We start from the raw sequence: 27,011 nt of genomic DNA, 5'->3' as shown, positions 1-27,011 counted from the left end.
GACATAGAACAAAGGTCATTTGAGTGCTTGGAGTAGTACCTAGGTACCATTTAGTGCAAATACTCAATTTATGATATATTTATTTTTTCAGATGTGCTACCTTACAGTTGTTCTGTGTAATTCTTACTTTACTTTTGTCCTGTTTCATAAATAATACTTCCTAGAAAAGGCCTTGCTATACTGTACAAGTAAACTACTAATGTGTGCCAAATCATGAATACGCTTCACTAGTTTCAGGAAGCAAAGAGTTAAGGAACATCAGGTAGGAGGATCAGTCTGATCCTACAGATGGCAGAGAGAGTCTGGGAAGTGAGTAATTTCGTAACTCCAAAGAGGAATGTGGAAGATCCACATAGCCTGACACCTGTCTGAGGTTTCAGACTCGTCCCATGCAGCCTGCACGTAGAGCTCCTTCCCACCGTGGCGTCCTCCAACGGGACTGACACAGGGGCAGCGCGGAAGACCTCAGAGACCAGCTGCAGCCGCTGGGAGTGAGTGCTACACGAGGACAGAGGTAATAGAGACGACAGCTTGATTTTCTGGTTGCATCAGCAAACACCAAGATGCCGCGCTACTTAGGATAAGCAGCCAACAGATTTCTCACAATAGGGCAGGTTTTTTCCTTATCTGTGTCTTGCCTGAGAAAGGACAAGGAAAGAACAACTTGTAGGCAATGTTATGCTGAATAAGAGAGACCGATACAGAAATGCAATGCTATTGCATATGGATATTCAGGGCTTACTTTGATATCCAAATCTTGCCAAGAAAAAGTTCCCTAAACTTGGGTTTCCGCTTGCTGAAATGAGTGCAAGGAAATTTGATGATTAAAACTTGCTTTGTGGGTTTCTCAGAAGGCACCGATTACAGCTCTACTGAATTAGAAAAAGAAGAAATACTGCAAACAAAATATGAAAATTCATTTCATATCTTCCATTTTTTTCCAAGGATTTTGTATTGCATCTCCAGACTTTTTGCAGAATGCTTCTTTTCTTTATTTCAATCAGTGAAAGCTGTGCACAAGGCCTGCAGGACTTTGGAACCGGGCACCCAAAATCTGAGCCTGAGAAAAAAGTTCATCCGCTGGGTTCTGGAAAGAATAGTACTGCCCAGTAGTTGGTGCTACATCTCAGTCTTACCATGAATCAAACAGAATCTCAGGATAATGCCAGGTACACTCAGATTGCAAGTAGATTACCAGGCAATAGGCTCCTTACATCTGACCATGAATCTGACTCCAAACTCCTGAGTGCTGCGCAGGCTTCAGTCCAGAGCCCTGTCTCCAGTGACTGTGCCAGCCACATGGACCATTCTGCTAGTGAGGTACTCCACATCACTGAGCACCTGAGGAACATCAACAGGAAATTTCAGAACTTCCGTGAGCTCTTCGAAAAAGGTAATTTAAAAAAAAAAGTATTTATTTGCTTGCAAAACAAGCAGATTATGGCCAGTGTTTCCCAACTGTGGGCAAAAGCAAGCCTAGGTGTCATTCTTGCTGCATTACATATTTAAAACAGTGAATCTGACAAATAGGGAGCCACAGCCTTTATTATGTTAGCATGTATTAGATTTATGAGCTTTTTTTTTTTTTTTTTTTTTAGAAAAGGGGGGGTTGCTTTACCGTGTTGCAACCCTTTTGGTATAAATGCCTTTACACTACAAAAATACTTTTTTAGCACTTCCTACTTGTAAATAAAGCACTTTACAAACTGGGTAATGATAATTGTACCTGTTGAACATAAGCAACTGAGACACAGGCTAGGGAAGATTTGATGGGAGAAACTCATCAAAACAGATGTTGACATTCCACTGATGTCAGCAGCACTTCCCTGCAGTTACACGCCCTGATTTGCCAGCTCTTTTTCAAGAGTTAACTGTTAATTCTGTTGTCTGAACAGAACTTGTTGGAGTTCACACACACACAACATTCACTTGAGCCTGAAACATTTGACACTAAAGCAGTAGTTTTGTGATTATATGATTTTTTTAAATGAAACAAGTGTTTATGATAGAAAGGTCAGCTAAATCTTGATTCTGACTCGTGCCAGTGAAGTGCTGGAGGCCTGACTGTCTGTAGTTAATGTGACAGAAGAGCAAGCAGATTTGGCTGCCACAAAGTCTGCGATGCAACTGCAGTGAAAAATTTTGCAGAAGATATTTAGCAGCATTACTTAAGTCTCCAGCAGATGTCGAGGAAGGGGAAATGGTGGGTTTGGGGAGTCCAAAGCCACAAAAAAATTACAGTGTGCCTGCGGCAGGTCCCTTCAGGTCAGCTCTGTATGTTGCCACAGTAGGTATAGATCAGACTTTCCACTCAGATCATAACACTGAGAGAAAGCAAGATCACAAAACTGAGTCAGAAAACAGGATGAGGAGGAAGAGGAGGAGGAGGAGGAGGAAGAGGAGGAAGAGGAGGATGACTTAGAGAAAACGTCATGCTTTTGCGTCCCTAGTTCTGTATTTTAAACCACAGAAACTTGTGAACAACATTTAACCACTGTGCTCTAACAATAACGTTTGTACTCAAGTCTGCGTTATAGCCTTTGATACCTGCCTGCAGACAGCTGCATGAGCAGAAATACGTGTGAAGCTGTGAGCTTCACAGTGGGTTCTGCTTGTCTCATCACACAGAAAAACAGTTCTCCTGCTCACTTATGTAAGTGAACAAAGGATTGGTTCTAGGACAAAGACTCAAAGGAACTGGCAATGATTTCCTATGCTCCCCACACCAAAAGAACTCAGCTAGCGGAGGATTTGCTCATGTTGAGAAGGAAACTAGAATTAAGGAGATTTAGTAGTGTGATTTTAACACATTTGAAGAAATACTGTATTTTTATGTTGCACAGAGAAAATGGATGTATTTTTTTTAAATTATTTATAACTTAGTGAAGAAAAATGAAGAGCTTCACTGCTGAGCACAAGTTTGTCCATAACACTTTTTTTTTTGCCATACGCTTCTCTTATTAATAGTTGCGTAAAAAAACACTCCAAGTTCTGCTCACTTCAATCTATAACCTTTGAATAAATGTGTTTTCTATTTTCCATCTCACAGTTTCACCACTAAATCATTAACAGCATTTCTAAACTGAAGGGAAAATTAATAGATTTTAAAATCAGCAACACCAGCTACATGGTTCCACCCAGTAAATCCATAGTTTCATTTACTGTTTACTATTTACAACTGAGCTAGGGCATAACATCTAACGAGAGGGATAGTTGTGACTTAAAGGCTTACATCACGATCCACAGTCTGAAGGATGCTCCCAGTCTGAAGAACATATTGATGCACGCAGGAGATAGATTTTTCTGTAGCATATCAAAAACTTAGGAAATCAGGGCTTTTTTCTTAATTTACAGAATAATCTCTCAAAACCTTACATTTCAATTTTGCCGCGCTAAATTCGAGAAAGGCTGTGATCTCTGAGAAGACTCCATTATACCCACATACCAGTGAATAGAGTGGAGGGAGAGAAGTGCAGATAACGACCACTTTGGGCCCCTTTCTACCATTCTCTCACTGCCTGCAGCCCCAAACCCACTCCTCCTGGCCTGACATGAAGTACACTGCTCTGAATAAGAGTCTGTTAAAACACTGGCCATGTTTTGTGGCAACTCTTCACCTGTGGAAAATCAATTTGGATGAAATTCTTAACAACATATTGGAGGCCCAGTAGTTTACAGGCATAAATGTTGGTGCTGAATGGGCATTAAAACTACAGGGTGGTTTGACCACTACAGCTGGAGCCTGAGACGCTGATCCCTTGCCTTCTTCTGTCGACGTTTTTAACCTAACGGCCCTTTCCCCTCATCACTGACGGTGTCTCAGTAGGTTGTTCTGTATATTTGGAAACACAGGTGGTGTTTTCTTCAGGAAACAGTGAGTGAGTGCTACCTGTGTACACGAATTGCAAAAGCAAGCACTTGGGTTGCTGTGATAGCTGCAAGCACTGAAGCCAAGAGTCTGAAATGGTCCCTTCTTTGTTATTTACCAAGACAGTTCTGAGTTATGCAAATTGCATGATCAAATGTGCACTGCACACTGTTTCCTTACACGGAAGTGTATCTGCAGGAAGTAGATTGGCTACAGCAGCCACACTCACTGACATACACTTCTGCCAGGTATTTCAGACAGGTCTTCTTTGTGTGCAGCTATCATGGGCCACTGGATAATTTGCTAACATCTGATCTGACCAAGGATTTGTGTTTTACTTAACTCAGCTGTGATTCAAAGCTGGGTAATTTGGGATTCTGCCACTTTCAGACCAAAACCCTGAGGATTCAGCCATGGGAGACCAAGAACCAAGTGGTATGTGATGGCATTTGAAACAACTTTATACTATTTATAGTGTAACCTTTTGGGGCACGATGTGACATAAGATGCAGATCAGCCTGTAATGTACTTAGCAAATATGGGTACTGTAGAGCTGTAAGTTCCTCTGAAGGGGGTTCCTATGAGGATCTTGGCTGTTCAGTTCACTGAATCTTTCTCTGGCAGATTAAATTATTTGATGTATTTGTACTAGATTTTGACTTTTGTAAGAGGAAAGGATGCAAACCCCCCTTTTCAGGGGTCAGAAGTTGCATCACTCTTTCTTAAGAGACTTGGAGTATATAATGCTGGTACTTGCGTACCTTTAGTTAAAGTCCCTTTGACAAAAATTTCCCATAAATCTTTGTTCTCAAAGGTGTCAACCTTAAATATGAATGTAATTTGCTTTCATGAAATACTTTATATGGCTTAAACCAGAGGGCAGCAGTAGATCTTCTGTGGCTTCAGGATATCAGAGAAGGCTTCCCCACTGCAGCACAGTATTAAAACCAAATATTTCAGTTAAAGCATTTCATTCCATTAGAGATTAAACTGTACTGTTGGTGGGAGTAGCTGAAGGTGCGCCATCCTGTAGTAACAACAGATAAGCTGAGTGACAGATGCCCAAAGACAGAGCAGTCAAACTACACGAGGCTGCAGAGAAAGTCTTGCTCCCCCCTGCCCTTTCCATCTGTCCTTTCTCCCCAGCTGCTGCCACTAAGGTCCTTGCTAATCCAACTTGTAAATGTTTCTTTCCAAATATTTTTCAGATAATCAGTTTGAATCTGAGTAACACTTACCAACCGAGCATCTAAGAAAGAGTTCTCTGTACCACCTGGGGGCATGATTCCCTCCTGCCAGAGCCCCATGTTCAACAGGGGACAATCTCTGGTGCTTCAGAAAGAAGTGAAAAAAATCTCAGTGGATCTGTAATCAAGGAAACACAACAAGCACCATTAGTACTTTCCCAGCTGTCACATTCAAATGCATCATTATCCTTGTAGCTAGAAACCTTCAGCAGCTGGATCTTGTTAAGTCTTTGTCATAAAAATTGAGAAGCCATTAGCTAACATATAATTTCTATGTCTCAGGATCATACACGGGAAAGCTATGAATTGAATAATCTGAGTTTGTTTAGCTTCATATTGTGAGACTAGTTTTGTGCCCATCCCTCCCCTCCAGACCACTTTTGTGTCTTCAGTAATGTCTCCACATCCTTCTGCCAGCATGGGCACCAGAACTAACATAATGCTAATGTGGTCATACGCTACTGCGTGCAGAGGCATAGGCAGAGCCTTATTTCTGCTTTATTTTCCCTTTTTGTATATATCCAAAGCTTGCATAGGTCCTCTTTTTACAGCAGAGCCTGTGGAACTCGTGTTAGGCAATTTTCTGTTGTTGCGTCTGTTATGGAAGTTAGGCCTGTCGGCCACCATAACAGGGCTCGACCCTAGGTTCCCGCAGAAAAGTTCAGAGTCAAATCAAAACAAGTCAGATAATTTTAATCACGCGCGTGCTGTAATTACAGCTCGAGCTGGGTGCCTCCGAAGAGGGACCCTAACATGAACAAATTCTGGGTAATTATAGTCTTTTCGACTTACATTTCCCACCCCTCACGCGATAGTTAGACCAATAATAATTTTTTGGTCTGGGGTCTCCTGCTCCTCATTGGGTCTCATCGTCTTTCTGAGGCAAGCTGTTTTTCTCCTTATTCTTGTTTTTTGCAGTCTCTGATGATGGTTGTACCTCTGGTTTTGTTGGGTCTGGCAGTTGTCTCCCAAGGTCTTATTTTTCCCCATTGTTTTGGCGTCTTCCCTCTCGGAGTCGGTGACACAGGTGCGCAGACTGCATGTGGCTCCCCTATCTTCCCAGCCTGAACGAGCTCTGAGGCACTATTTTTTATTAAACTAAGTAAAGATTTGTTACTTTTCCCATGCTTGGCCTAAGGCTTCAGCAAATCTAGCCACTCATGCTAAGCAAGTTTTATATAAGTTGTGCTAAGCAGCCATTTCTAGACAGTTTCAATTCACTATTCTTTAACAGCTCTTCTGCAAAACCAAGATAAATGGTATTAATTAATTCTCAGTCTTATTATTTGGCAAATAAAGAATCCTAAATTAATTCTTCCACTGTTTTCTAGGGGTCTGCTATCACTCTAATTTGGAGGTCCTTTCACTATTTTCCAGTACTAGAAACATATCTGCTGTGCTTCACTGCCAACGTGAATTCTTCTTACCATATCTAACAGTTCCTTATTCTTAATATTGAAGAAACAAGCAGCCAGAAGTTTAATACAGTTTTTTGTCCTTACTTAAAATGCAAGGTTTATTAACCAAGTAAAAAACGGTAGGAAGCCCGCCATCTATCAAGACACAGCTCAGCTAACTTTAGGGGAACAAAACAGTGAAGTAATTACCTTATTTTTATCTTGCAGACTACTGCACCTGTGCTCAGTTTCTGCTGTCAGACATCTCAGAAACATTTGGAGTCTGCACACTCTTTTTTTAAATGAATTGATGTATTAAGTGGAAATTCTCCTTTTCCCCGTGATGTGTTTCATTAAGCACCTTTTTGATATGTACTATTTAAGACATGTGACCTTACCAGTCTATTTCCTGCCAGTTGTGGGTGATCGCGCAGCTCAGTAGCAGTTCCGGCCTCCTAAAGAATTAGTTCATTTTAAGTTCATTTTTTTCTAGGGCCTTTGTTCCATCGAAATAGGAAGAGAATACGAGAAATAACGGAGTGACAGATGGGAAGGGATCTTGGTTTTGCAAAGCTGTTTTCAGGGAATTGGGAGCAGTTTGTTCTAAAACCCTTCTTTCTCAAGTAGGTAGAGAGACCCTGATCTAGGCAGCTGGCACAGCTTTCTTTGCTCTTAGCTACAATCAGACTGCCACTAAGGGATGGAGGGAGGATTTCAGACAGGAGTGGCAGAAGACAATTTGAGAGTTTTCAGGCTTGAATTTTGTATTTGGTTGAAACTGTATTGTGACCTAGCAAACAGTGGATTTTTATATAGCTGCTGCTTATACGCATGAGTCCTGCAGATGAAATATGCAGGATGCAGATGAAATATATGCAGATGAAATACAATTTCCAGAATGATTTATGATGTATATGTATTAAGTGCTGAAAGTGAAGTCCCAGTGCAGGCAGAAGGCATGCGTGCAGTCACCAACTTTGCAGCTTGACAGTATTATCGGAAATGGGAGATCTGAGCCAGTGGAAAAATTCAGGTATTGTGTCGCAAACTGTAGAATTGAGCGCAAAGAGGAAGGCACTACTGGGAACTCCTGAAACAGGCTTATGATACTGATGTTCAGCAATGGTGCCACACTGAAGAGTAAATTAGGTTTTAGACATTTACCTCATTTCATGGTAACTGCGGCTGAAAGGGAAGTGATGCTTCTGCTAATCTGCAGAACAAGAACTTCTCCTTCTAAAAATATCCATGATGCTTTGCACACCCCCCACAGTAGGAGCCTGTTCTCTCCACAACAGCAGCAAAAGGAGGCAAAGAGCAATGTGCTTTTTGGAAGGTGGATCAGATGACAGTCTCATCTCATTCAAGACCCAAGGATGTGGCAGAGCTTTGCATGACAGCTGGCCAACTCTGGTGCTAGCATTAGCCACACAGATACTTTTCTTTAGTACACAGGTCTGTTGCTGATGCTGGAAGGGATTTCTGCTCCATCACTAGGACTGGTTAGTGTCAAGGAGAATAAGAACTAACTAAACAAAATCACTTGCAGAGGATGCAAAATGGAAAATATTTGCAAACTCTTTCCATTTGCCATCACTTACACTGATATTTAGAACCTAATCCTTATTGACCTTGAGGCCAGAGATTTTTGAAAGCAGACCCAGAGATGAAGATAATGCTCGTTGTATATTCTAGCGACAATATAACACTAATTTTTCAAACCAACTTTTTGCTTTAGGAGAAAATTGCTAGGTGCTTGGGTAGCCTCAGTCTGAGTTTCCTCATCTGTACAGCTGGGATAACTGTGCCCATCATAGTGAATTATGTTCAGGCCTCTGAGTTGGGCAGATGAAAGCAAATCGTTTACTAAGTGGCTCTTTTTTCCAACTTTCATGCATTACTCTTTGTCCAAGAGTTAGCAGGCATCATGAAGAACTGCCGTATCTTCATGTGTATACTCTGAAGGTAAAAAAGAGGAAAAAAAGCAATGCAGGTGGTATACCTCTGTGAGAGAATTCTGTATGAGAGCCCAGTCTCTCTCAATAGTCCAGATTATCTGAGTAGCTATTATTAAAGAACAGCCTTAAAAAAAAAAAGTTATATGGCATACAAACGATACATTCACAATTATGTTATTCCATTTCTCCTCTGCTGCTGACCATCAAAGTGTTTAATTACATGATGTTAAACCTCCTCATTTACCTCAAGGTAGTTTTTCACTACAAATGTATTTAATACTGATTCTTAGTATTTAACTTGTATTTGGAGAGTGCCAAAACAAGCATAAAACTATGGCCTGTGTTCCAAAGAGCTATGTTTAAGACAAGGGACAGGAGAACACACTTGGAAGCACAAGCAAGCAATGAGAAAACAGCATCAGAGAGTTTGACAAGCTGCTTAAGGCACAGACACAGGAGAAGACTAAGGATACACTGTCCTTCAGGAAACTGAGACTAGAAATATAGAAGGTTTTTAATCACCAGAACAGTCAGTTTATGGATCAGCCTCCCTGTTTTCACTGGGTTGTCCAGTAACATAACTGGTTTTAAAATGAAGCCTGCACTTATTAATAAGACTACAGAATTATAGTGAATTGGCAAAGGACTAAGTAGACTCAGTGAGCCAGAGTCTCTTCCAGGCCTGTGTAGCAGCGCTATAGCAGATGCACTGTGAATCTGCTACCCAGTCATCACTGGACAAGATAAAGGGATTTGAGCAGTGATTTGAAAGATGAATTAGTTTATGGATATTTGCAGGAGCCCTCACAAGCCTGCCAGGCAGTACAGTCAAGGATGCACTGTTAATCAGGTGAAAGCAGGAAGGGACCTCTTGAAAGTGTCTGACAGATGGCTGAGTAATGAGAGCTGTGACAATGAAGAGAAGCAATATATTTGAGGCAACTTCTTCATGAGATATGTATGAGGCACATGAATCATTTGGCCCAGGCCTGTATGTGCCAAAAAGCCACTTGAAAGTTTTCAAATAGATCAGGACAAATTGGTGTTGCTCCTGAATGGCAAAGGGAATGCATATGGGAGAGCATACATTTAAACTTGTGAGAAGGCATTTAAAAACATCAGATATGGCAAGGCTAGGAAAACCTTCTATTTGGAGTTCTTCTAACTTTCTACTTTTGTAGTATTACATATAATATTACCTTACTTAAGATAAAGCAAAAGGATTGTGAGAACTTGAGGTTCTTTCTTATCTTATGGTGCCTTACAATGATCGCTTTCAAAAGCAGCATGTTTCATTTTGCCCATCCCCAGTGCTGCTAAGTTGAGTCACTTCTTCCTGTTGTACAATCCTTCTGCCTCTACTAATGGTAAACAAGAGAAATTAAATATATCTGCTCGGGAAAAGTAACGAGGCTGGTTAGGATTCAGATTAAACTAATGTGTCTTTAATTTGTTGCGTTATGCCTCAGATTATGAACATTTTGTGTCTCTTCCAGAAAACCAGAATGAGATGTTTTGTAAATTAACTGTGAACTGTTAAGCTTGAGAACTAGTAAAGAGAATTTCTACTAATGAAAAATAGTCAGAAGCTGCCAATCTCAGAAACTGCCAGCCCCAAAGATCTTTCTTTTGCCACTAAACCAGGTTACAATCCTGAAGCTATGACAGGCTACGGGAATTGCCTTTCTCGTCATGGTACAGGATTCATCTGATTGCACCAGGTGTTTCAGGCTATCCCCTGTAAGCCACTTCATGGACATTTGGGTTACAGTTGTTTCCCAGAGCCTTGATGCTACTCGTTACCAATATGGGGTCTTGCCATTAATACAGCAGAGGTGAGCCAAGTTCTCAGCTTCAGACTGCTCACTCTCATTGCACAGGAGGTGAGAAATAATTGTTGATTTATAAAGATCAACCAGGATGCATGTTGGGTACATTTACAGGTCTGTATTAGTTCCTTTGGTGCTTTTAAATTCCTTTTGTAGGTTCTCCAAGCAAGGCCAGCCATTCTGAATGGTTCATTACAGTTCCTTCAGGCCTCAGTGGTTTATTATTATTTCTATTTTCAAGCTGATAGGCTAATGGTATGGCAGCTCCTAATAAAAACCTGACTTGAAAATCTTCATTTTTCAGGACTGACACAAGGCCCAGACATAGCTAGAGCTAAATGAGACACAAACTGACTTTTCCATCAGGTATCATTTGAGTGACATTTGCAAGTATTTGCTCACTGTCAAAGGCTCAACTACCAGTGAAACAGCTCTAGATTTAGGTCAACCACATCCTGTTTCCTGGAATGTCAAGGGGACAAAGAAGAGTGAAGTTTTCTTTTACTTACATCAAAAGTGCCCAGTTCTATATTTTAAAATGTTTTTTTCTTTTCTGCAGTGACTTTCGGCCTGAGCCAATTTTAGTTTCTGTCCTCAGTCACAATGTATGACTGAGTGGAAAGTGAGATTAACTGCACGGATCACCCCACGTAAAATGCCTATGCTTGCTTCCACCCTGCTATTTGTCAAACTGCTGGCAGAATATGCTTAGCCCTTATGAAGATCCATGGCAGGAATGCATTGCCTAGTTTGAAAACTTCTCATGCGGAGACATGCACATGTTATGCTTTGCATGCCCAATAAATTCCACCTGCTACGGACTCAATGAGATGAATATTTCCTAGTGTGGATTATCACCATAAATAAGCATGCCTAAAGTTGAGAAATGGTCACTGCACACAAACACATTGCAACACATGCATGTGATGTGCAAGGAATGAACAGCTTGGGCAACTCAGCCCTGCCTGTACACCACAATTCTGACTGCAGCAATGTCTGCTGTTCCACCATCATATGCACATGGTTCTGCAAATGCACGTTTTAACAGCATGTACATGCACTGCTTACCTGGGCCTGGCTTCCCAAGAAAAGGCTGATCATTTACTTGATCGAAGCACAGAGCAGGCCACTGTATTCTATGAGTCCCTCCATCAGGCCTTCCTGCACATTGCCAACACTGAACTAATGACAGTGTCCTGACTTTAGCTCAGAGCATCTATTACAGAGAATTCCATGCAGTTTTCATGGCTGATCTTGTATCAGACTGCAAGCCCTAAAAATGGCTTGGATGTCTCCCACAGACATCTGCTAACTTATTTTCCAGGGGGGGGGGGGGGGGGTGTCTGCCCAAGGAATCTTGACAAATATACCATTTCCAAAGTTTTCTTTTAAATACCATCTCACCTTTGGCCTCACCTTGTTATGCTTTGCCAGGCCATCATAGTTTTCACTTCCCTGTGAATCCACCCAGGATAGTAGAGCTAAGTCATGTTCCACTGCATCTCTAGAAACCGTCCTGTAGATATCAGGAACTTTGGGCCAAGCACTTTAGTGAAACTATATCTTCTCCAACTCCAGGTCTTGACAGTCAAGAGAGAGTACCTGAAAATAAGAAGCGGTACAGTGAGATTTTCCGGAGTCTGGATGCCATAGAAATCTCAATTGGAAATGCGTATGTACAGGGACAGAACTAGTTTTCTGGGTTGTTACAATCTCATTGTATTGTATTGCATTGCATTGCATTGTATTGTATTGTATTTTAACAGGACGGTTGATATGTTCATTGGTGATTTGGATGGCAATGACGACATAGACTCGACCCCAGAAAGAGAGATTGTTCCGGTAGGCGAAGAATGAGATCCTTGTTAAAAAAGAAATTATCAATGTCCCATGCCAAAGTGAATGCTACTCAAATTGTTTTTCTGGTGACCATGCGAAAAAATAGTTATGTCTCTTATTTGAGTAGATAGCAAAGAATTTTTTAACACTCAGTTATTGGAATAATGGTGGTGGCAGCAGAACAGATAATATTTAGTGGAAATGTTCAGGCATGTACTGTCTGGATTTTTTTTTCCTGGAAAAGGAAATGTGGAAATTGCTGGTTTAAGTTCTGCGTGCTAAGAAAAAAAACAGATGAGACAGCAGCACAGCAAGCCCAAAATATATTTGAGCCACGCATCAGGCTTCAAAAATCTCTAAAGTTTTGGCCTCAAGAAACAGAATCCCTTTAAAATAGAAATTAATGGTTCATTTGCTTGCTTTCGGCGGTGTGAGACTTTTGGGGATAATCAGCCTCATTTCATATTTTTCTGTGTAAACAAAAGGGCTAGAAACTTAATTTTTCTCTGGCAGCCAATGTTCTCATATAATTGTATTATCCCAGGAGCTAAAATTTAAGAAAAAGCGTAAATCTTTTGAGATTTGTGATAAAATGAGAGCTGAATACATTCAGTCATAGCAGCCCTTTTCTGGCCTTAATCCCTCTGCACTGATGACGTGTTTGTTCCCTCCATGTTTTTGTTAGTGGTAGACTTTTATGTCATGCTACGTTCCTTCTGTCAAATCTCGGGCTGTTATTCTAACTGCTCTGGGTTGCTTAGATAAGCAAAAAAAGCACTGCAGATGACCACTTAAAAAAATCCTCTAAGCTTCTGAATACTCATTTTCCTTTACCATTTTCCTCTCTTTCCCCCCCCTACAGTTGAGTGAAAGTTTCTGCAAGAGCAAAAACATTTCAGAGAGGCAAGTGCAGACAGACATAACAGGTAACACAATGAAATAAAATTAAAAAGGTGGCATGAGAATATTTGGTCGATTACCTGGCAGCAGTTCCTGCAGTCTCATAGCAAGAATGAGTAACGCAGATGTGTCACTGTTGCCACCAGTTTAGAACTGAACCCAGGCCAGTTCCCAGCAAGGCTGATGCCTGGCTGAGCTCCGCAGTCTCCCTGTTTCCTCTAGTGCATGCCAAGCTCGCTGTCTCTGCAGATCTTCACTTGTTCCTCCATTAATGTCTTGTTAAGCTAGCCCCTTACATTATCTTGACTTCTAAGTATTGAGACAATAATTACAAAAAATATCTGCTAGTCTGACGCACAGTAAATGGCTACCCAATAAAACTCGGGATAATCTGAAATGTTTTTCTTGGCCACTGGGAAGAGTCTCATCTGTTCTGTACTTGTTGCTAGCATCATAAAATGCAACATAAAAGCCTTTCTTGCTTCATGGGGACTTTATATGAAGAAAAACACATTTTCTAAGTGTTTGGTGACAGATTTTAACTTGAAATGATTTTAGAATTGCTCACTACAGTGTGATGGATAGTTCTGCCAGGAACAAGAATCATTACTGCCATTCCCCAATTCACCCATTGTCACCCCAAAATGCATTAGGTCCTTAACTTCTGATTTTCAAGATAAATTAAATCAAAATATTAATAAAAAGTGAGAAGAGGGAGATACATGTGCCTAAGTTGCTGGGAACTTGCATGGTTTCGTAGGTGAGACTGTATGGGATTGCCATGAAATAGAACATAATGGCATTATTCAGTGAAGACCTATTTTATGGCTGTTATCTGAGTATTTCACAGCACCAACTATTAGGGAGACTCCAATGTTATCACTCTTGGGGGAGCCTCTGCCTGTCAGCTAGAGCCATTCTGAATCTGGATTTATTTTTTGCAGTTGAGGAGGCAGATGAAATGTTGATAAAATGTGAAGGTGGCATTGATGCAGCCCTTGAATATGCCAAAATGTGGTGTAAATATGTCAAAGAGCTCCTTAGCTGGATTGAAAAACGTCTGAATTATGGTGAGTCATCAGCATGCACAGTACCAGCTGAGAGTTTGTATGCTTTGGGGTGGTTGTTTTTTTCTTTTCATAGGTAACTGGGAGGGTCAGAGCACGCAGTTGTGCATGAAAATACACGAGTGAAAAACAGGCTAAACACCAATCCTTTTATGTGCTTTTGGCCAAATATAAAGATGAAGAAGTCAGTGAGAATTTCTGCTTATCTGAAGAAGAAATTCATCCTCCTTCAGAACTCTGCTAGGATGATCCTAATTACCACACTGGCTGAAAGCACCTCTGGCTTTGACAAACACACCTGTGCTACTGTAAATCTAGCATTTAATCCACTCTTCCCCTTCACAGAAACAGACTTTGCCAAAGGGATTGTGAAAATAGCAGAATCAGGAAGAAATGCGATTATCCATCAGGTATGGGTCGTTGTGCTCTTCCTTCCTCACTGCTGCACGGCACAGGGTTCGCTATCCCCCTGTGCAAACACTGCCCCTGGAGCTAGGTGTGCTCTGTTCCAGATAGCAATAAGGCCTGCATGATGGGATTTCCTCTTTGTTCAAGGAAAACCCAGAGAAGTGCAGCAATTTTCAACAGACAGACCTAAGTAAGAAGATGGGCAATACTCTAAATGCCGATATCATGTCAGGATAACCAGCTGTGCAGTCTACCTGTCTGGCCTCTGATGGGGAAAAGAAACAGATGTTTCAGAGAAGAAGGAAGGGAATCCTACGCCAAGCAAATGTGAGGCAGTCTGCACACGACTTGTGTGTAGTTAAGAGTCCAACAACAAACATACCTCCAAATATCCCTTCTGCAAATACCCTTCCAAAGACTTTCCTAAGCCTCTCAGTATTGGAACAATTCCTTGTTTTCTTCTATATGTTTATAACACATGGCGTGACCGTTTAGAAAATTAGACAGAGGGATGAACTAGCAAGAATTCAGCACAATACTGTACATGATAAAAGCTCTTCCGCTTCCAGCATTCCGCAGTCTGAGTTGTCTGAAAAAACCTCCACTAATTGAACCAGTGTAGACACTCATCCCTTTCTATAATCAATCTTGATCATAGTTAACAGAAGCCCTTTAATTTGGAAAAGCTGCAGTAAGGATCCAGCATTTTACACTGACTTTTTTGGTTTCTGCAGTCCAACATGCCTCTTCGGGCACTCTACACAATGGTCCTGGAACATGACATTATGGTTGGAAACTCAGCTAATGAGACTGCAGGATTGCTTCAACAGAAAGAATTCTACCAGGTAATGTATTTCTGCTTAGGTTACACAACTTTGCCGAAAAATTAGATAGAGGCAGTTGCTTGAGCATTACAAAGGCCTAACAGAAGTGGTATACTGTAGTTTGAGGAGGGAAAAAAAGAGAGAGAAGAATTCACACCAAGTTTGAGGAAAAAGGAAGCATTAATTTTCAAGAATGCAGTATCTTGCAAAGCTTGTTTTTTAATGTCATGACCTCATCTATCAGATACGTTTTCTTACCTTGTAAGGAATTGTTGCTGTCATAACTATTATTCCTCTTCAGCCTCTGTCAGCCAAGAAGAATGAAATTGAGAAGTGGAGGAAAGAATTCAAAGATCAGTGGATAAAGGAACAAAAGAGAATGGTAAGAGGTCAAAAGATGGACCTGACCTTTATGCTAATTACAGCCCAAACACTGGAAACATAAATCTGTACCAACAAGTAGTAACTATATTATGTAATATGCATCCTGCTATTTACCAGATTGAATAAAAGCACATTCCATTTTTTAAAGAGTACCTGGGGAGGACTGCTAGTGGCCTTCCTGCTCTATCCTGTCTGTGCTACCTGCTAGATCCCATTATCTCCCACTGACTCTGCCGAGACTGGAAGAGAGAGAATGCAGTTCAGATTTGTACCCATTTGCACTACTGCCTCACCAGGTTTCCTAAATTTGTTCCTTTTCCAATTGAAGAATGAATCCTTGTCATCCCTGCGCAAGTCCCGTCTGCAATATGTACAGCGCTGTGAGGAGCTGGAGAAAGCAAAGCACCTCAGTGCCAAGGCAGAGGATGAATACCAGAGCACAGCGGTCACTCATCCTGGCAGTGCCAACAAGCAGCTGGAGAAACGCCGCCGGTCTTGCGAGGAGGCACAAGCAAAGGTGATGAGTTTAGACCCCAGTGCTGTTACTTCCAACATGTCTGCACTCTGACTGCATTATGCTATCTTCCTCCCTATTCTGAAGGCTTTCTCCTCCCTTGCTTTGTTTTTCACCACACAAAGGTTCAAGAAACAGAAGCTTTGTACAAGATGTGCATCAGTGATGCCAACTTCCGACGACAAGAACTGGAGAAAGTGCGGGCACGGATTGTTTCCCATATTCGGAAACTCATTTATCAAGGAGATGAGGTGCTGACATGGGTATGTGTAGTCTTCCAATTTCTCCTGCAATCCTAGTTTCAGGGAAGCTGCTGTTTGGGATAAGTCCACTATATCCTTCACTATTTTATGGTTTAATTACCGTATAACAAACCATTCTCATTAACAGTCAAAATTAGAGGAGTGCTGTGGACACTGCTTTGTTACTGACCGGCTGCAGATCGTTCTCAGATACATAAGTGCATTTGAGAACATAGATATCCATAGGAAAAGACCACGAAAAGCGCTGACAAGCATTTTTTGTCCACACTGTTAAGCAGAACTATCAATAAGCACGAGTGCAGGTAACTGAGCATGGATAACATACAAACTGCACACTGGTGAACTACAGAGATATCCAAGGGAGGAAAGATCATCTCAGCTTTGACTTTCAGTGTTTGCTTTCTTTTTTTTTTTTCTTTCTATAAGGTCACGTTAAGGATGTTCAAGCAGCGGCAGATTCAGTCTGAACAGATTCCAGCGGGTTACCAGCACCTGACTGAGGTCTGCAGACCATACAAAGTGGGTGAGAAATACCTGGAATTCATTCAGACTCTGCAGAAGAAAGAAGTCCATATGGAGGTGTTTGAATTTGAGCCACTTGCTTCCGGGGGGCAAAGGTAGAAAAAAAAAAGTGAAAAACATAAATTCTAATTTAAAGGTCAAAATACATAATGTACAGAACAAAAAAGACAAATTTAAAACACAGATGACTATAAAGTCACTAGCAATGCTGCAGCATTGTCATTGATAATTTCAGGAAACCCTGCAACCTCAAATGTTAGGGTCTTTTCTCTCTACGTAGTTCCATTAACACTAGTGGAGAACAGATTTTTAAAGCTGTATTTGTTTCCTCGGGATGAGCAGCAGCTCACAGGATCAGCAACAGCAAAAGCAGGGCACCAGGTACATACTGTGGGCCTAAGATTATTTCTATCATTTGCCAAAGATTCAGATCACTCTTTTCTCAGACAGGCGATATTTGACTTATGTTCTATACTTTTCCTGTGGATAGAAAAGGTGAAAGTGTAGTGAACAAATTCCTGAAACAATTCCTAGTTTTGTGCAAGTGTTTGTTATGGTCTCCTTGAAAACTCAGTTTGTACCTATACATAAACTCCTTAAAACAGATGCTTTGTCTCAGTATCTATAAAGTACCTCTGTGGTGCAGTATTGCCCATTATTCTTCACTGCTGGCACATTGTTTGCAACCTCTCCTCAGGTCCCCCCCCGGTGGCAAAAAAAAGACAGCATTGCATTACACAGGAGCCTCTTCTGCAGCAAAGGATGTGAGCACTCCAGAAGATGCATCAAGAAAGCAGTTCTCCCCAAATGGTGAACAGAGTAGGTTTAACATAATAAAGAAGACCTAATTTTCTCTTGAGTCGCTGTAGTTTAATACAGGTACTGATGTAGCCAAAAAGAGCTGGGAGAGGAGCTCAAATTCTTAGGGCAATGCTTCAGGCTCTCCTCAGATTGGGAGAGGTTGCAGCATGGAGATCATACTTTCATACAAAGGAATTCAAATTCCAAAAAATCTATTCCTTAAGTAAATCAAGACTCTTGTTGCTTCTCACCTGCATGCATCTTACATGCTGCGTGTCACAGAGAAAAGAGTCAGCTGCCACCATCGGTCTCTGGTGACCACTGACGCGAATGTAGCTGTGCCTGTGCTGTGACCTGTGGCAGGACACGCCTGCCCCTCTGCTTTTGAAGCTTTTACCTCTGTCATGATGTGAGACCTCTCCTAGCTTTCTCTCTCACTCACTCTCTCTTAATCTTTCTGTTCTTGTTTTTATACATATTGAAAAATATTTATGGATTTTCTGGAAGTTTGCTTTGGACTTTGGCCCTGTGTTTGTCACCAAACCCATATATAGGTAGTGCTGTGTTTGTAAATCCATCCTTGATTTATGCTCAACTGTTGCTTGTAGGAATCCCAGCTTAGGATGAACTATGATGTAGCAGTGTAGCCCAAGAGCCTTTCACAACTGTTGCTTCAGCCCTGTCTTCCCTTTAGCATACTAACATCTTTCTAGCAAAGAAAATCACATTTCTTTACAAGTTTAAAACTTATTTCACCATCAAACAGCATCTCAAATACATCTATCTCTAAAGTAGAAACTGTCTAAATTTTTCTAATACAGAAGGACATTTCCTAGAAGTCTTTTAAAGCCCAACTTGACTGGGATAGGTTGCTGCTTTGGTCCATCAGGTACCTGCCTGTTTTTCTGCTTAAAGGACAGTCACAGATGAGCAGGTGTTTTGAGAAATAATTGAAAAGAATATATATCCATGCAGAGGCATTCACTAGTTCCCTCAGCTAGAAGAGTGTTTGGGATGGTCTGTCACTGTGTCCCTCCTCTGTAGGTATGAGCAAGTCCCTCTGCAGCGATACAGAAAGCCCTGGTGGGAGTTGTGAATCCCGATCTCTGGACTCTCCCAATTCCAGCCCAGGTGAGCGCAGCAGAAATTCCTGCCTAATATGGAAACCAGAAACTAAAATGGAAATAAAATACACTGAACTACTTTGTGCATTATGAGGGAGAGAAGAACTGTTTATATTTTCTCTTGTCTCAAGGAAACTCTAACAGGAAGTTGCTAAAAGCTCCATCCACTGGCACCATGTCCTCCTCTGATGATTTTGAAGAGAGAGATTCATTGCAAACTTTTGAAAATGGTGAGCAATACAGAGGTATTTCACTGATACGGTGGAAACTGATTGTGCTCTCTTGCTTATATATCAGTTCTCTACCGTGCTTAAATACTGTTTCCACAGAAAATGGAACGTTCCAGCAGCAGTTTAAGAACATCCTTCTCTCCAGCGCAGCACAGACCCACCGGCTCAGGAAGCTCCGGGGGCCATCCAAATGCAGGGAATGTGACACCTTCATGGTCAATGGCTTTGAGTGTGAGGAGGTGAGAGCTGGAACTAATCAGCTGTCGTTGCAGACACCTTGTATGGGAGTCAGTCATAATCATTATCTCACTGAAGGACTGTGGAAGTGAAGGGCCCCTCTGTAAGTTACATGATTTTTCTCCTCGTGTAGTATATGAGGCATTTTTCTGTTCATGAGCAAGTAAGCCATGAACTGCCATTTGCCCCAAACAGCCCCACTGTTCCACTGCACTAAGAAGGCAACATGGTGGTTTCGCAGAGAGGAAGGGACCAGGACACCTGAACAACAGACCCAGATGCTGCTGAAGTCTGGGCTATAACCAGACCATAATCGAGAGTGATTCTGCCATTTCAGTGCTACCTGACCTGCCACAAGAAGTGTCTAGAGAACCTGTTGATCACCTGTGGCCACAAGAAGTTACCTAACCGAGTACCTCTTTTTGGCATCGACTTCATGCAAGTCCCTCGAGATTTCCCAGAGGAAGTTCCCTTCATAGTGGTGAAATGCACCTCAGAAATTGAAACTCGTGCCCTTGGAGTGCAGGTGAGTAGCATGGCCACAGCTCCCGCGTAGATGGGTACAGCTCTGTTCAGTCTAAGGTTTAGGATAAAACTCTCCACAGTTTTGATTAAACATTTGCTTGGCGATTTTTGTCCCAAAACAGCTAAGATATGTTTCCCTGATGCACTGCCTAGGGTGGCTCTGATCCTTCCCTCCTCACACAGAACACAACGGCAACAAAGAAATCTCCCCGACTCTCTGTTGTTCTGGTATTTGTAATGCCCTGCTATAGGGAAGATAACTAGCAAATCTTGTCACACTTTGTGACGCTGTCCTCATTATTCATAGCAAAAAGGAGAAGGTATCTATCTTCTTTCTTCTTCCTTCCTTTCTTCTTTCCTTTCTTTTTAACTGACCCTGAAGGGAAATCTGATCTGGAAATACTAAGTTATTCTGCCGAATATCTTACTCTGACCCTCTTCTTCTCTGTTCTGTTGATATTCTGTACCCAAAATTCCTGATGTCTCTCCCCTTTAATAATGCAGGGGATCTATCGGATAAGCGGATCCAAGGCCCGGGTGGAAAAGCTGTGCCAGGCCTTTGAAAATGGAAGGAGCCTGGTGGAACTCTCTGAGCACTCCCCCCACGATATCACTGGGGTCCTGAAGCATTTCCTGAAGGAAGTGGGTACCAAATCTCTGTTCGGAGGGCAGGTCTCAGCCAGTTGCATACACTGGGTTTCAATTTCTGATGCTTCCTTATAAAGGAGGCTACTCCCGGTCTTCTTGGTTAGGTATCAGGTTGCTGAAGTATATCACATTGTTTGTGGGAGAGGGCTTTACTTCCGCAAGCTCTTTCCTCCTAGTCACTGGCCTTGACATGTTCAATAATGCTATGTGTGACGTTAAAACAACAGCTGAGAGTTGTTCTGATTCACCAGAACTTGGAGCTCCTTGCTTATAGTTTTAGTGGGATGATGAGACCGAATCTCTAAGCAGTAGCAAGTCTTACATATTTTTGAGCTTGCCACAAGTATTTCTTCCAGGTAAATGGCAACTCTGGCAGTGCCTGGCATTTTTTATAGGCCCTTAGGGTCAGGGAACCTTTGTGACATGGGGATGAGAGCTGGTGAGAGTCAAAGCATGTGAAGCTGAAGTACAACTTGTCTCACAGAAGAAAAAGATGATGAGATTTTCCTCAGTGTCAGACCACCAGGATGAAGTAACATGCTTTTTTCCCCACTCTCTGCAGCTTTCAGGACCTGTGCTGGTGTACCAGCTCTATGACAATCTCATTGCTCTTGCCAAAGATTTGCAAAAACCCAGTGAAGAAAAGAGGGACTGTGCAGGCTTCCCTTCAGATCCCATCCAGTGCATGAAGGACTTGCTGAGCAAATTACCTGGAACCAACTACAATACTCTGCGGCATCTCATTGCACACCTGTACAGGTGAGGAGTGTGCTGGCTGTCACGCTGGCTAGCATTAGCTCTAGTGCTGACCACAGGAGGAGATCACTGTTGAGATCTCACTACCAGAGGAGCAGCTAGCACAGCACCAAATGTGTATAGAAGAGCATCTGGGCTTCCTTAATTGGAGAGAGGCCTGATCTAGAGCTCCATAGGCGGTTGTGAGGAGGCTAAAAATTCATTCGTAGAAAGGGCTATTTGACAGCTTGCAGCAACAAGGAGAAAGTCTTAATGACCAGTAAGAACTAAAAGCTTCTTATTGATGATGCTTCACAGTTAAAGTGCAAAGCAAGAGGTCAAGGCAGAACATGAAGCAGGCCCCTTTCACCCAGCTCTGAACACAGGTCATAAGAAGCAGTCACTCTGCTTAGAGCTGCACCACCCAGACAGATCCAGGCAACTTTTGAGATTTTTCTCTGGAGTTTCTCTGCACAAACCAGAATGCTGTTCCCCTGTAAAAAGCTGGGGTTTCTCTCTCTACTGGGAAATGGGGGTATTGGCTCATTCCATTTGTACATTTTGTGCATTCGGGTTGAGAGCTAGGAAGCTCCTAACAGTCATGTTTCCCTTCCCCAGGGTGGCAGAAAAATACGAAGAGAACAAGATGTCCCCAAACAACCTGGGCATAATATTTGGGCCAACTCTGATCCGGCCATGCTCAGGGAGCGATGTCTCAATGTCATGCCTTGTTGACTCTGGGTATCAAGCCCAGATTGTGGAGTTTCTCATTCAGAACTACGAAAGGGTGTTTGGGATGGATGACCTGCCTTCATCCTTGTCCCTTGGATGTGAAAATCCTTCACAAGAAGCATCGACGGAGAAGGATGAAGGACATCAGAACCCAGACAAAGTCCAGCATATAACTCTAGAGGTAGAGCTCCCAGACACTGAGCTGGGCTTACTGACCCTGCTGTAGAGACAGGAAGGTGGACTAGCAATTAAAGAGATTTTTTTCACAGAAAAGGAAACCATTTGCTAGCAGAGGGTTATTCAAAGGGGAAGGAGCAGAGAGCTCATTGCTCTCTGCAATGTGAGAGAAACTGAAGAAATTTTGAGCTACAGATCATTCAGCAGCTTCTCAGACCACTTTGGATGGTGTTTTTACTGCATGTTTTAGAATCCAGTCATTCTGAAAAGTTGTGGGTTTCTCCATACCAAATTACTTGGAACACTGCTGTTTCTCTCTGTAAACAGCACTGTAACTTTTGAGGCAGATATGTGCACATAAGACCCAGCTGATTTCTTTGTGCAGCCCTACAGGGCTCTGCTGCATTCCCGATCAGAAGCCACGGACCCTTTATCTCCCTGCTACCGAGTGCTCTGTATCCTTCCCAAGCTCCCCAACTCTTGCCTCACAATGGTTCACAGCTTATTTCACAACACTTCAAAAACACAAATTGGCATAATGTCCCTGCGCTGGGATGTGGTGGTTCTGTCTTTTTCACAGCTGGTTTGACTAAGCCAGAAAGAGGAAATTACTTTCCTAAAGTTAAAAAAGGGAGTCGGATCCTGTTCTTAGGACTCTCTACCCCCTACTTCTAAGTCACAGATGCTTATGTGTGAGACACTCCGTGTCTGCAATGATCGCATCCATGCCTGACATGCAGTAATCCTGCCTTCTGTACAGGTCCTGCTCACTGAGGAAGCAGAAATTAGAGTAACTATGATTACAGCTGAAATAAAATCACCAGAGTAGACACAATTCACTTCTAGTATGCAGAAATCCTACAAGATTAATAAACCTTCACAGAGAACACTTTGAGAGATACACAACTATTACCTGTGAAAAGGTTTATACTTTCAAAGCCACTTTATATAATTCTATAGCATAACTGAATTCTACAAAAGGTCTTGTAAACCTTTGAAAGGAAGAGTTGCTTTTAATGTGACTCTCATTTTGTAATTAATAAAACCAACTTCTGGAGCCCCTGTTCAGGTGATATAATCCTTGTGTGAACTTGCACTGGTTCCATGAGAGCTATGACTCCCAAGAACTTCCATGTAATTGACTCATGGTCCCATTTGTATGTGATCATAATTACTGTGCTATAGTTAACGATGATGTCTGATGTTTCCCTTTCTCATTTTAAAATGGGCTATTTCAATATCATGCAGGACACAAGGATCTCAGTCTCAGCACACTGCTTCTCCACAGAAAGCAACGTCTGCTTTCTGGGGTGAATTTTGTGGCGGTTGTTGCAGTCTGTTGGCCTGGGTGCTGAACTTGGCTGGTCTGGAATCATAACTTGCTCTCACGGCCCTGCCATGTGACCTTCTGCAAGCTCCCTCCCTACTTCCCCCCCCCCCCCCTGTTTGTGTATTTAGACCACAAGCACTTCCAGACAGGGACTGTTCGCTAGAAATATAAGCACAAGATATAGCAGACTAGGGGGCTCTAGATGCACTTATAATACAAACTCATTTTTTTCCTGAACAGTCTCAAAGCCAGCATATATTGCAGGCTGTGCTGCATCTCCATCTTGCTGAACCAGGCAGCTCAAGCATTACTGGGAAACTAAGACAAATTAAGGCATTTTTAGCTCAAGCAGTTGCCTTCATTCACTTGTCTATAACAGCATTTGGGGTGAAGTGGGAGTGGACAGTATCTTCATATCAGAGTCCTGTATAAACACTCATGGCTTTTTCCAACAGAATTTCTCCTCCAAGCATGATTTAAATGTGGACTATGTGTCTGATAACTCGTCTTCCAGGGAAGCCATCAATGAGCTGACTCTGGAGAGAGCCCACAGTCCATTAAACACGGATGCCCTAGGTAAAAATGGTGATCATGGTGTTGATATAGGTTGTCTTGCTTTCGGTTTGCTGTTTTTCACACCTCCTGTCTCTCTCTGCCTCTACATTACACAGCAGAGAAGCCTTTCACTCTTTGTACGGATAACCTGCTGCAGAACAACGATCACCTTTGCCTGAAAGTGCAAGCACATTTTCCATTGCTCAGGAAGGGCTTTTCCCTTGTACTGCCTCAGCTCTCAGGCCCAGAGTCGCATGCAAACTGTCCTTGCTTTAATGTATTGCAGACAGCATTAAGAATATAAGCCTGATTCGTATGTTACACTGCTTTCAAATGCTTATCTTTGCAATTGCTCCTGATTAATTAAATTGTTAGAGGGAGGATTTTTAGCCTGGCAGCACTGAAGGGTTTTCAATATCCTTTCTACTAGGAAAAGAAATCATCAACCAAAACTGTACTTACTACTGTCGTAGTAACCATGTCTCACTGTTCTAAGATAACTCTCTAATTTTTTGTTCAGTGATGAATAGAAGTATTGACTCTGAGCTGGAGGACCTGGAGGACTCTGTGCAGGAAAAGACAGACAGTGATTTGGACATGGTCCTAGGGACCCAGCCCAGAGGCCATTTCAGCCGTCAGCCAGTAAGATATATTCGAACACAGGCAAAAATGAGACCAGTCATTCCCAAGTCTTCCAGTTTGCCTTTGAGAACTACTACTTTATCCAGCACGGCAATGGAGTTTGCTGCAGAAGGCAACCCTAATGACAGCAGCTCCACAACAAAGGACAGCCTGGAGGAGAGCAGTAGGAGTAGGAACAGTTCACCAGACACGAGCACACTCAAGTGCCGCCCAGGCGGGAAACAGCAACTCAAACGTTTTGAGATCACACAGGAAACTGCCAGGATCGTCTCCAAGTTTAAAGTCGATGACACTTCAACATCCTCTGAGCCGTCTCTGGAGAGCACAGAGTCTACTGAGAAAGCAGTGAACCTCAACTCAGAGATACTGCTACAGAAAGACCCCAAGGATAATAGATAATAGCAGTGGAAAGGGAGAAAGGACTGACATCCCACACCATGCTTCCTGCTGAAGAAAGAAATAGCGATGGGGTGAGGATAACATCTTAGCACGTGCATTTACAACGCAGGCTAGAGAAAAGAACTTCTACTGTGAACTACCTGACAGATGTTGAGCTAGCCTGGGATTTGGTTTTTATTCTATAAGAAACCATATGAGTGTTAAGAAGCAAGTCCAAAGGCTCTCTTTTCGGAACATAAAAAAAAAAGTGTGTGGCACCAGCTGGTTATCTGAAAGGGAGGACTCAGTGTGGTTACATGAAGTAAAGGAAACACAGATTGTCTGGCTAAAAAGGTGTAGGCAGGAAGGACGTCACTGAAATGTCTGGCATTGGAAAGAAAACATTCCCAACTGGTCATTTTATGGCAGCTACAATAAGCACTTATTTTTTTAGTTTTTATTTCACAGTATTTTTTCAGTGTAAATCTAATAGAACAGAGTACATAGGCAAAGTTCATGTACTCTAGGTCTTTGTGCTTCCATTGCAGGACTTTCAAATTTCTAGCTAGCACAAAGTCATTTTATAAAGCAAAAAGACACTGCTGCACTCTAAGCTGGACCCCCTTTCTCCAAAACATTAATTCTGTTTCTCTTGTAGCATTTTAAGCTTCTTCCGTGTGAAGCTCCTGCTGTCATCAAGAGGGTAATCCCCTGAACCCGTTACAAATGGGAAGATTCTTGTTGGTCTAAGTCTATGTAACCCTGACTTTCTGGTTCTCCAGCTCACCTGCATGTGGATTACCCCCATATTCACAGAATCACAGCATGGTTGAGGTTGGAAGGGACCTTCAGAGATTATCTAGTCCAATCTCCCTGCTCAAGCAGGGTCACCTACAGCAGGCTGCCCAGAACCCCGCCCAGGCGGCTTCTGAATATCTCCAAGGATGGAAACTCCACAGTCTCTCTTGGCAACCTGTTCCACCGCTCAGACATCCTCGCAGGAAAAAAGTTTTTCTTAGAGTCAGACGGACCTTCCCACGTTTCAATCTGGGCCCGTTGCCGCTCATCCTATCGCTGGGCACCACTGAAAAGGGTCGGCCCTGTCCTCTTTACACCCTCCCTTCAGATACTTTCACACGTTGATAAGATCCCCCCTCATCCTTCCCTTCTCCAGGCTGAACAGTCTCAGCTCTCTCAGCCTTTCCTCGTAGGAGAGATGCTCCAGTCCCTCCATCATCTCAGGAGCCCTTCGCTGGACTCGCTCCTGTAGCCCCGGTCTCTCTTGCACTGGGAGCCCGGCACTGGACACGGCCCGCGGGGGAGCCTCGCCTCCCTTCCTGCCCACGGCGGCAGACTTTCTGCCGGTCCAAGGGCGGTACGAGCGCGGCGGCTCTGTCCTGCAGCGCCATCTCGTGATGCCCGCGAAACCCAGGCTCCGCGTACTGCTGAGGTCCTGGCTTTACTTTGTATTATGGGACGGGCCGCGTTACGGATTTCCTTGCCGCTTGGTTGTGCCAGCAGGATAGAATTCAGATGACGGTGTAAGAGCTTCCACATTAGGGTAGATTTCAGCAATTACAATCAGCTGCAAAGACACTAGGACACGTATGAAGCCACCAGAGATGAATGCGAAAAGAAAACATTACGCTTTCCCTAAACAGCTCAAGAGATCAAACCATCCACCTTGCAATTTTTTTATCTCATCAGTAGACTATGTTTTAGTTCTGTTTCTTAACAAAGTTGTAAAAGAAATGCTAAGGATTTATGCATAGTATTTGTACAGTTTAGACTAAAGAGAAAGTTTGCATCTCTGGAAAAATGTATATTTGTTAATATATTGCTTTGTATTTTTGAATACTAAATTATCTTTTAATGTA

The 27,011-nt window shown here is 42.4% G+C and overlaps 1 protein-coding gene across 3 annotated transcripts; it reads left to right on the top strand.

Moving 5' to 3' along the window:
• The first annotated feature begins 361 nt into the window (after positions 1–361).
• On the top strand, positions 362–27,011 carry GMIP (GEM interacting protein). 3 transcript variants are annotated; one of them, XM_026115003.2, is made up of 21 exons: positions 362–1,393; positions 11,878–11,971; positions 12,066–12,141; positions 13,001–13,064; positions 13,983–14,108; positions 14,451–14,515; positions 15,248–15,358; positions 15,639–15,719; positions 16,050–16,238; positions 16,361–16,498; positions 16,925–17,115; positions 17,718–17,839; positions 18,866–18,952; positions 19,077–19,175; positions 19,275–19,414; positions 19,750–19,938; positions 20,442–20,579; positions 21,148–21,344; positions 21,939–22,233; positions 24,015–24,135; positions 24,635–27,011. In XM_026115003.2, the coding sequence occupies exons 1-21, from the start codon at positions 1,138–1,140 to the stop codon at positions 25,153–25,155; spliced, it is 3,300 nt and encodes a 1,099-aa protein (XP_025970788.1). In that variant the 5' UTR covers positions 362–1,137; the 3' UTR covers positions 25,156–27,011. The 3 variants fall into 3 exon arrangements, with proteins under 3 accessions (XP_025970788.1, XP_025970790.1, XP_025970791.1); XM_026115005.2 differs by lacking the exon at positions 362–1,393 and adding an exon at positions 4,107–4,303; XM_026115006.2 differs by lacking the exons at positions 362–1,393; positions 11,878–11,971; positions 13,001–13,064.

The sequence above is a fragment of the Dromaius novaehollandiae genome, chromosome 33, assembly GCF_036370855.1.
Source record: "Dromaius novaehollandiae isolate bDroNov1 chromosome 33, bDroNov1.hap1, whole genome shotgun sequence".
In the NCBI taxonomy this organism is placed as follows: Eukaryota; Metazoa; Chordata; class Aves; order Casuariiformes; family Dromaiidae; genus Dromaius; species Dromaius novaehollandiae.
This window is presented reverse-complemented; position numbering and strand designations above follow the sequence as displayed.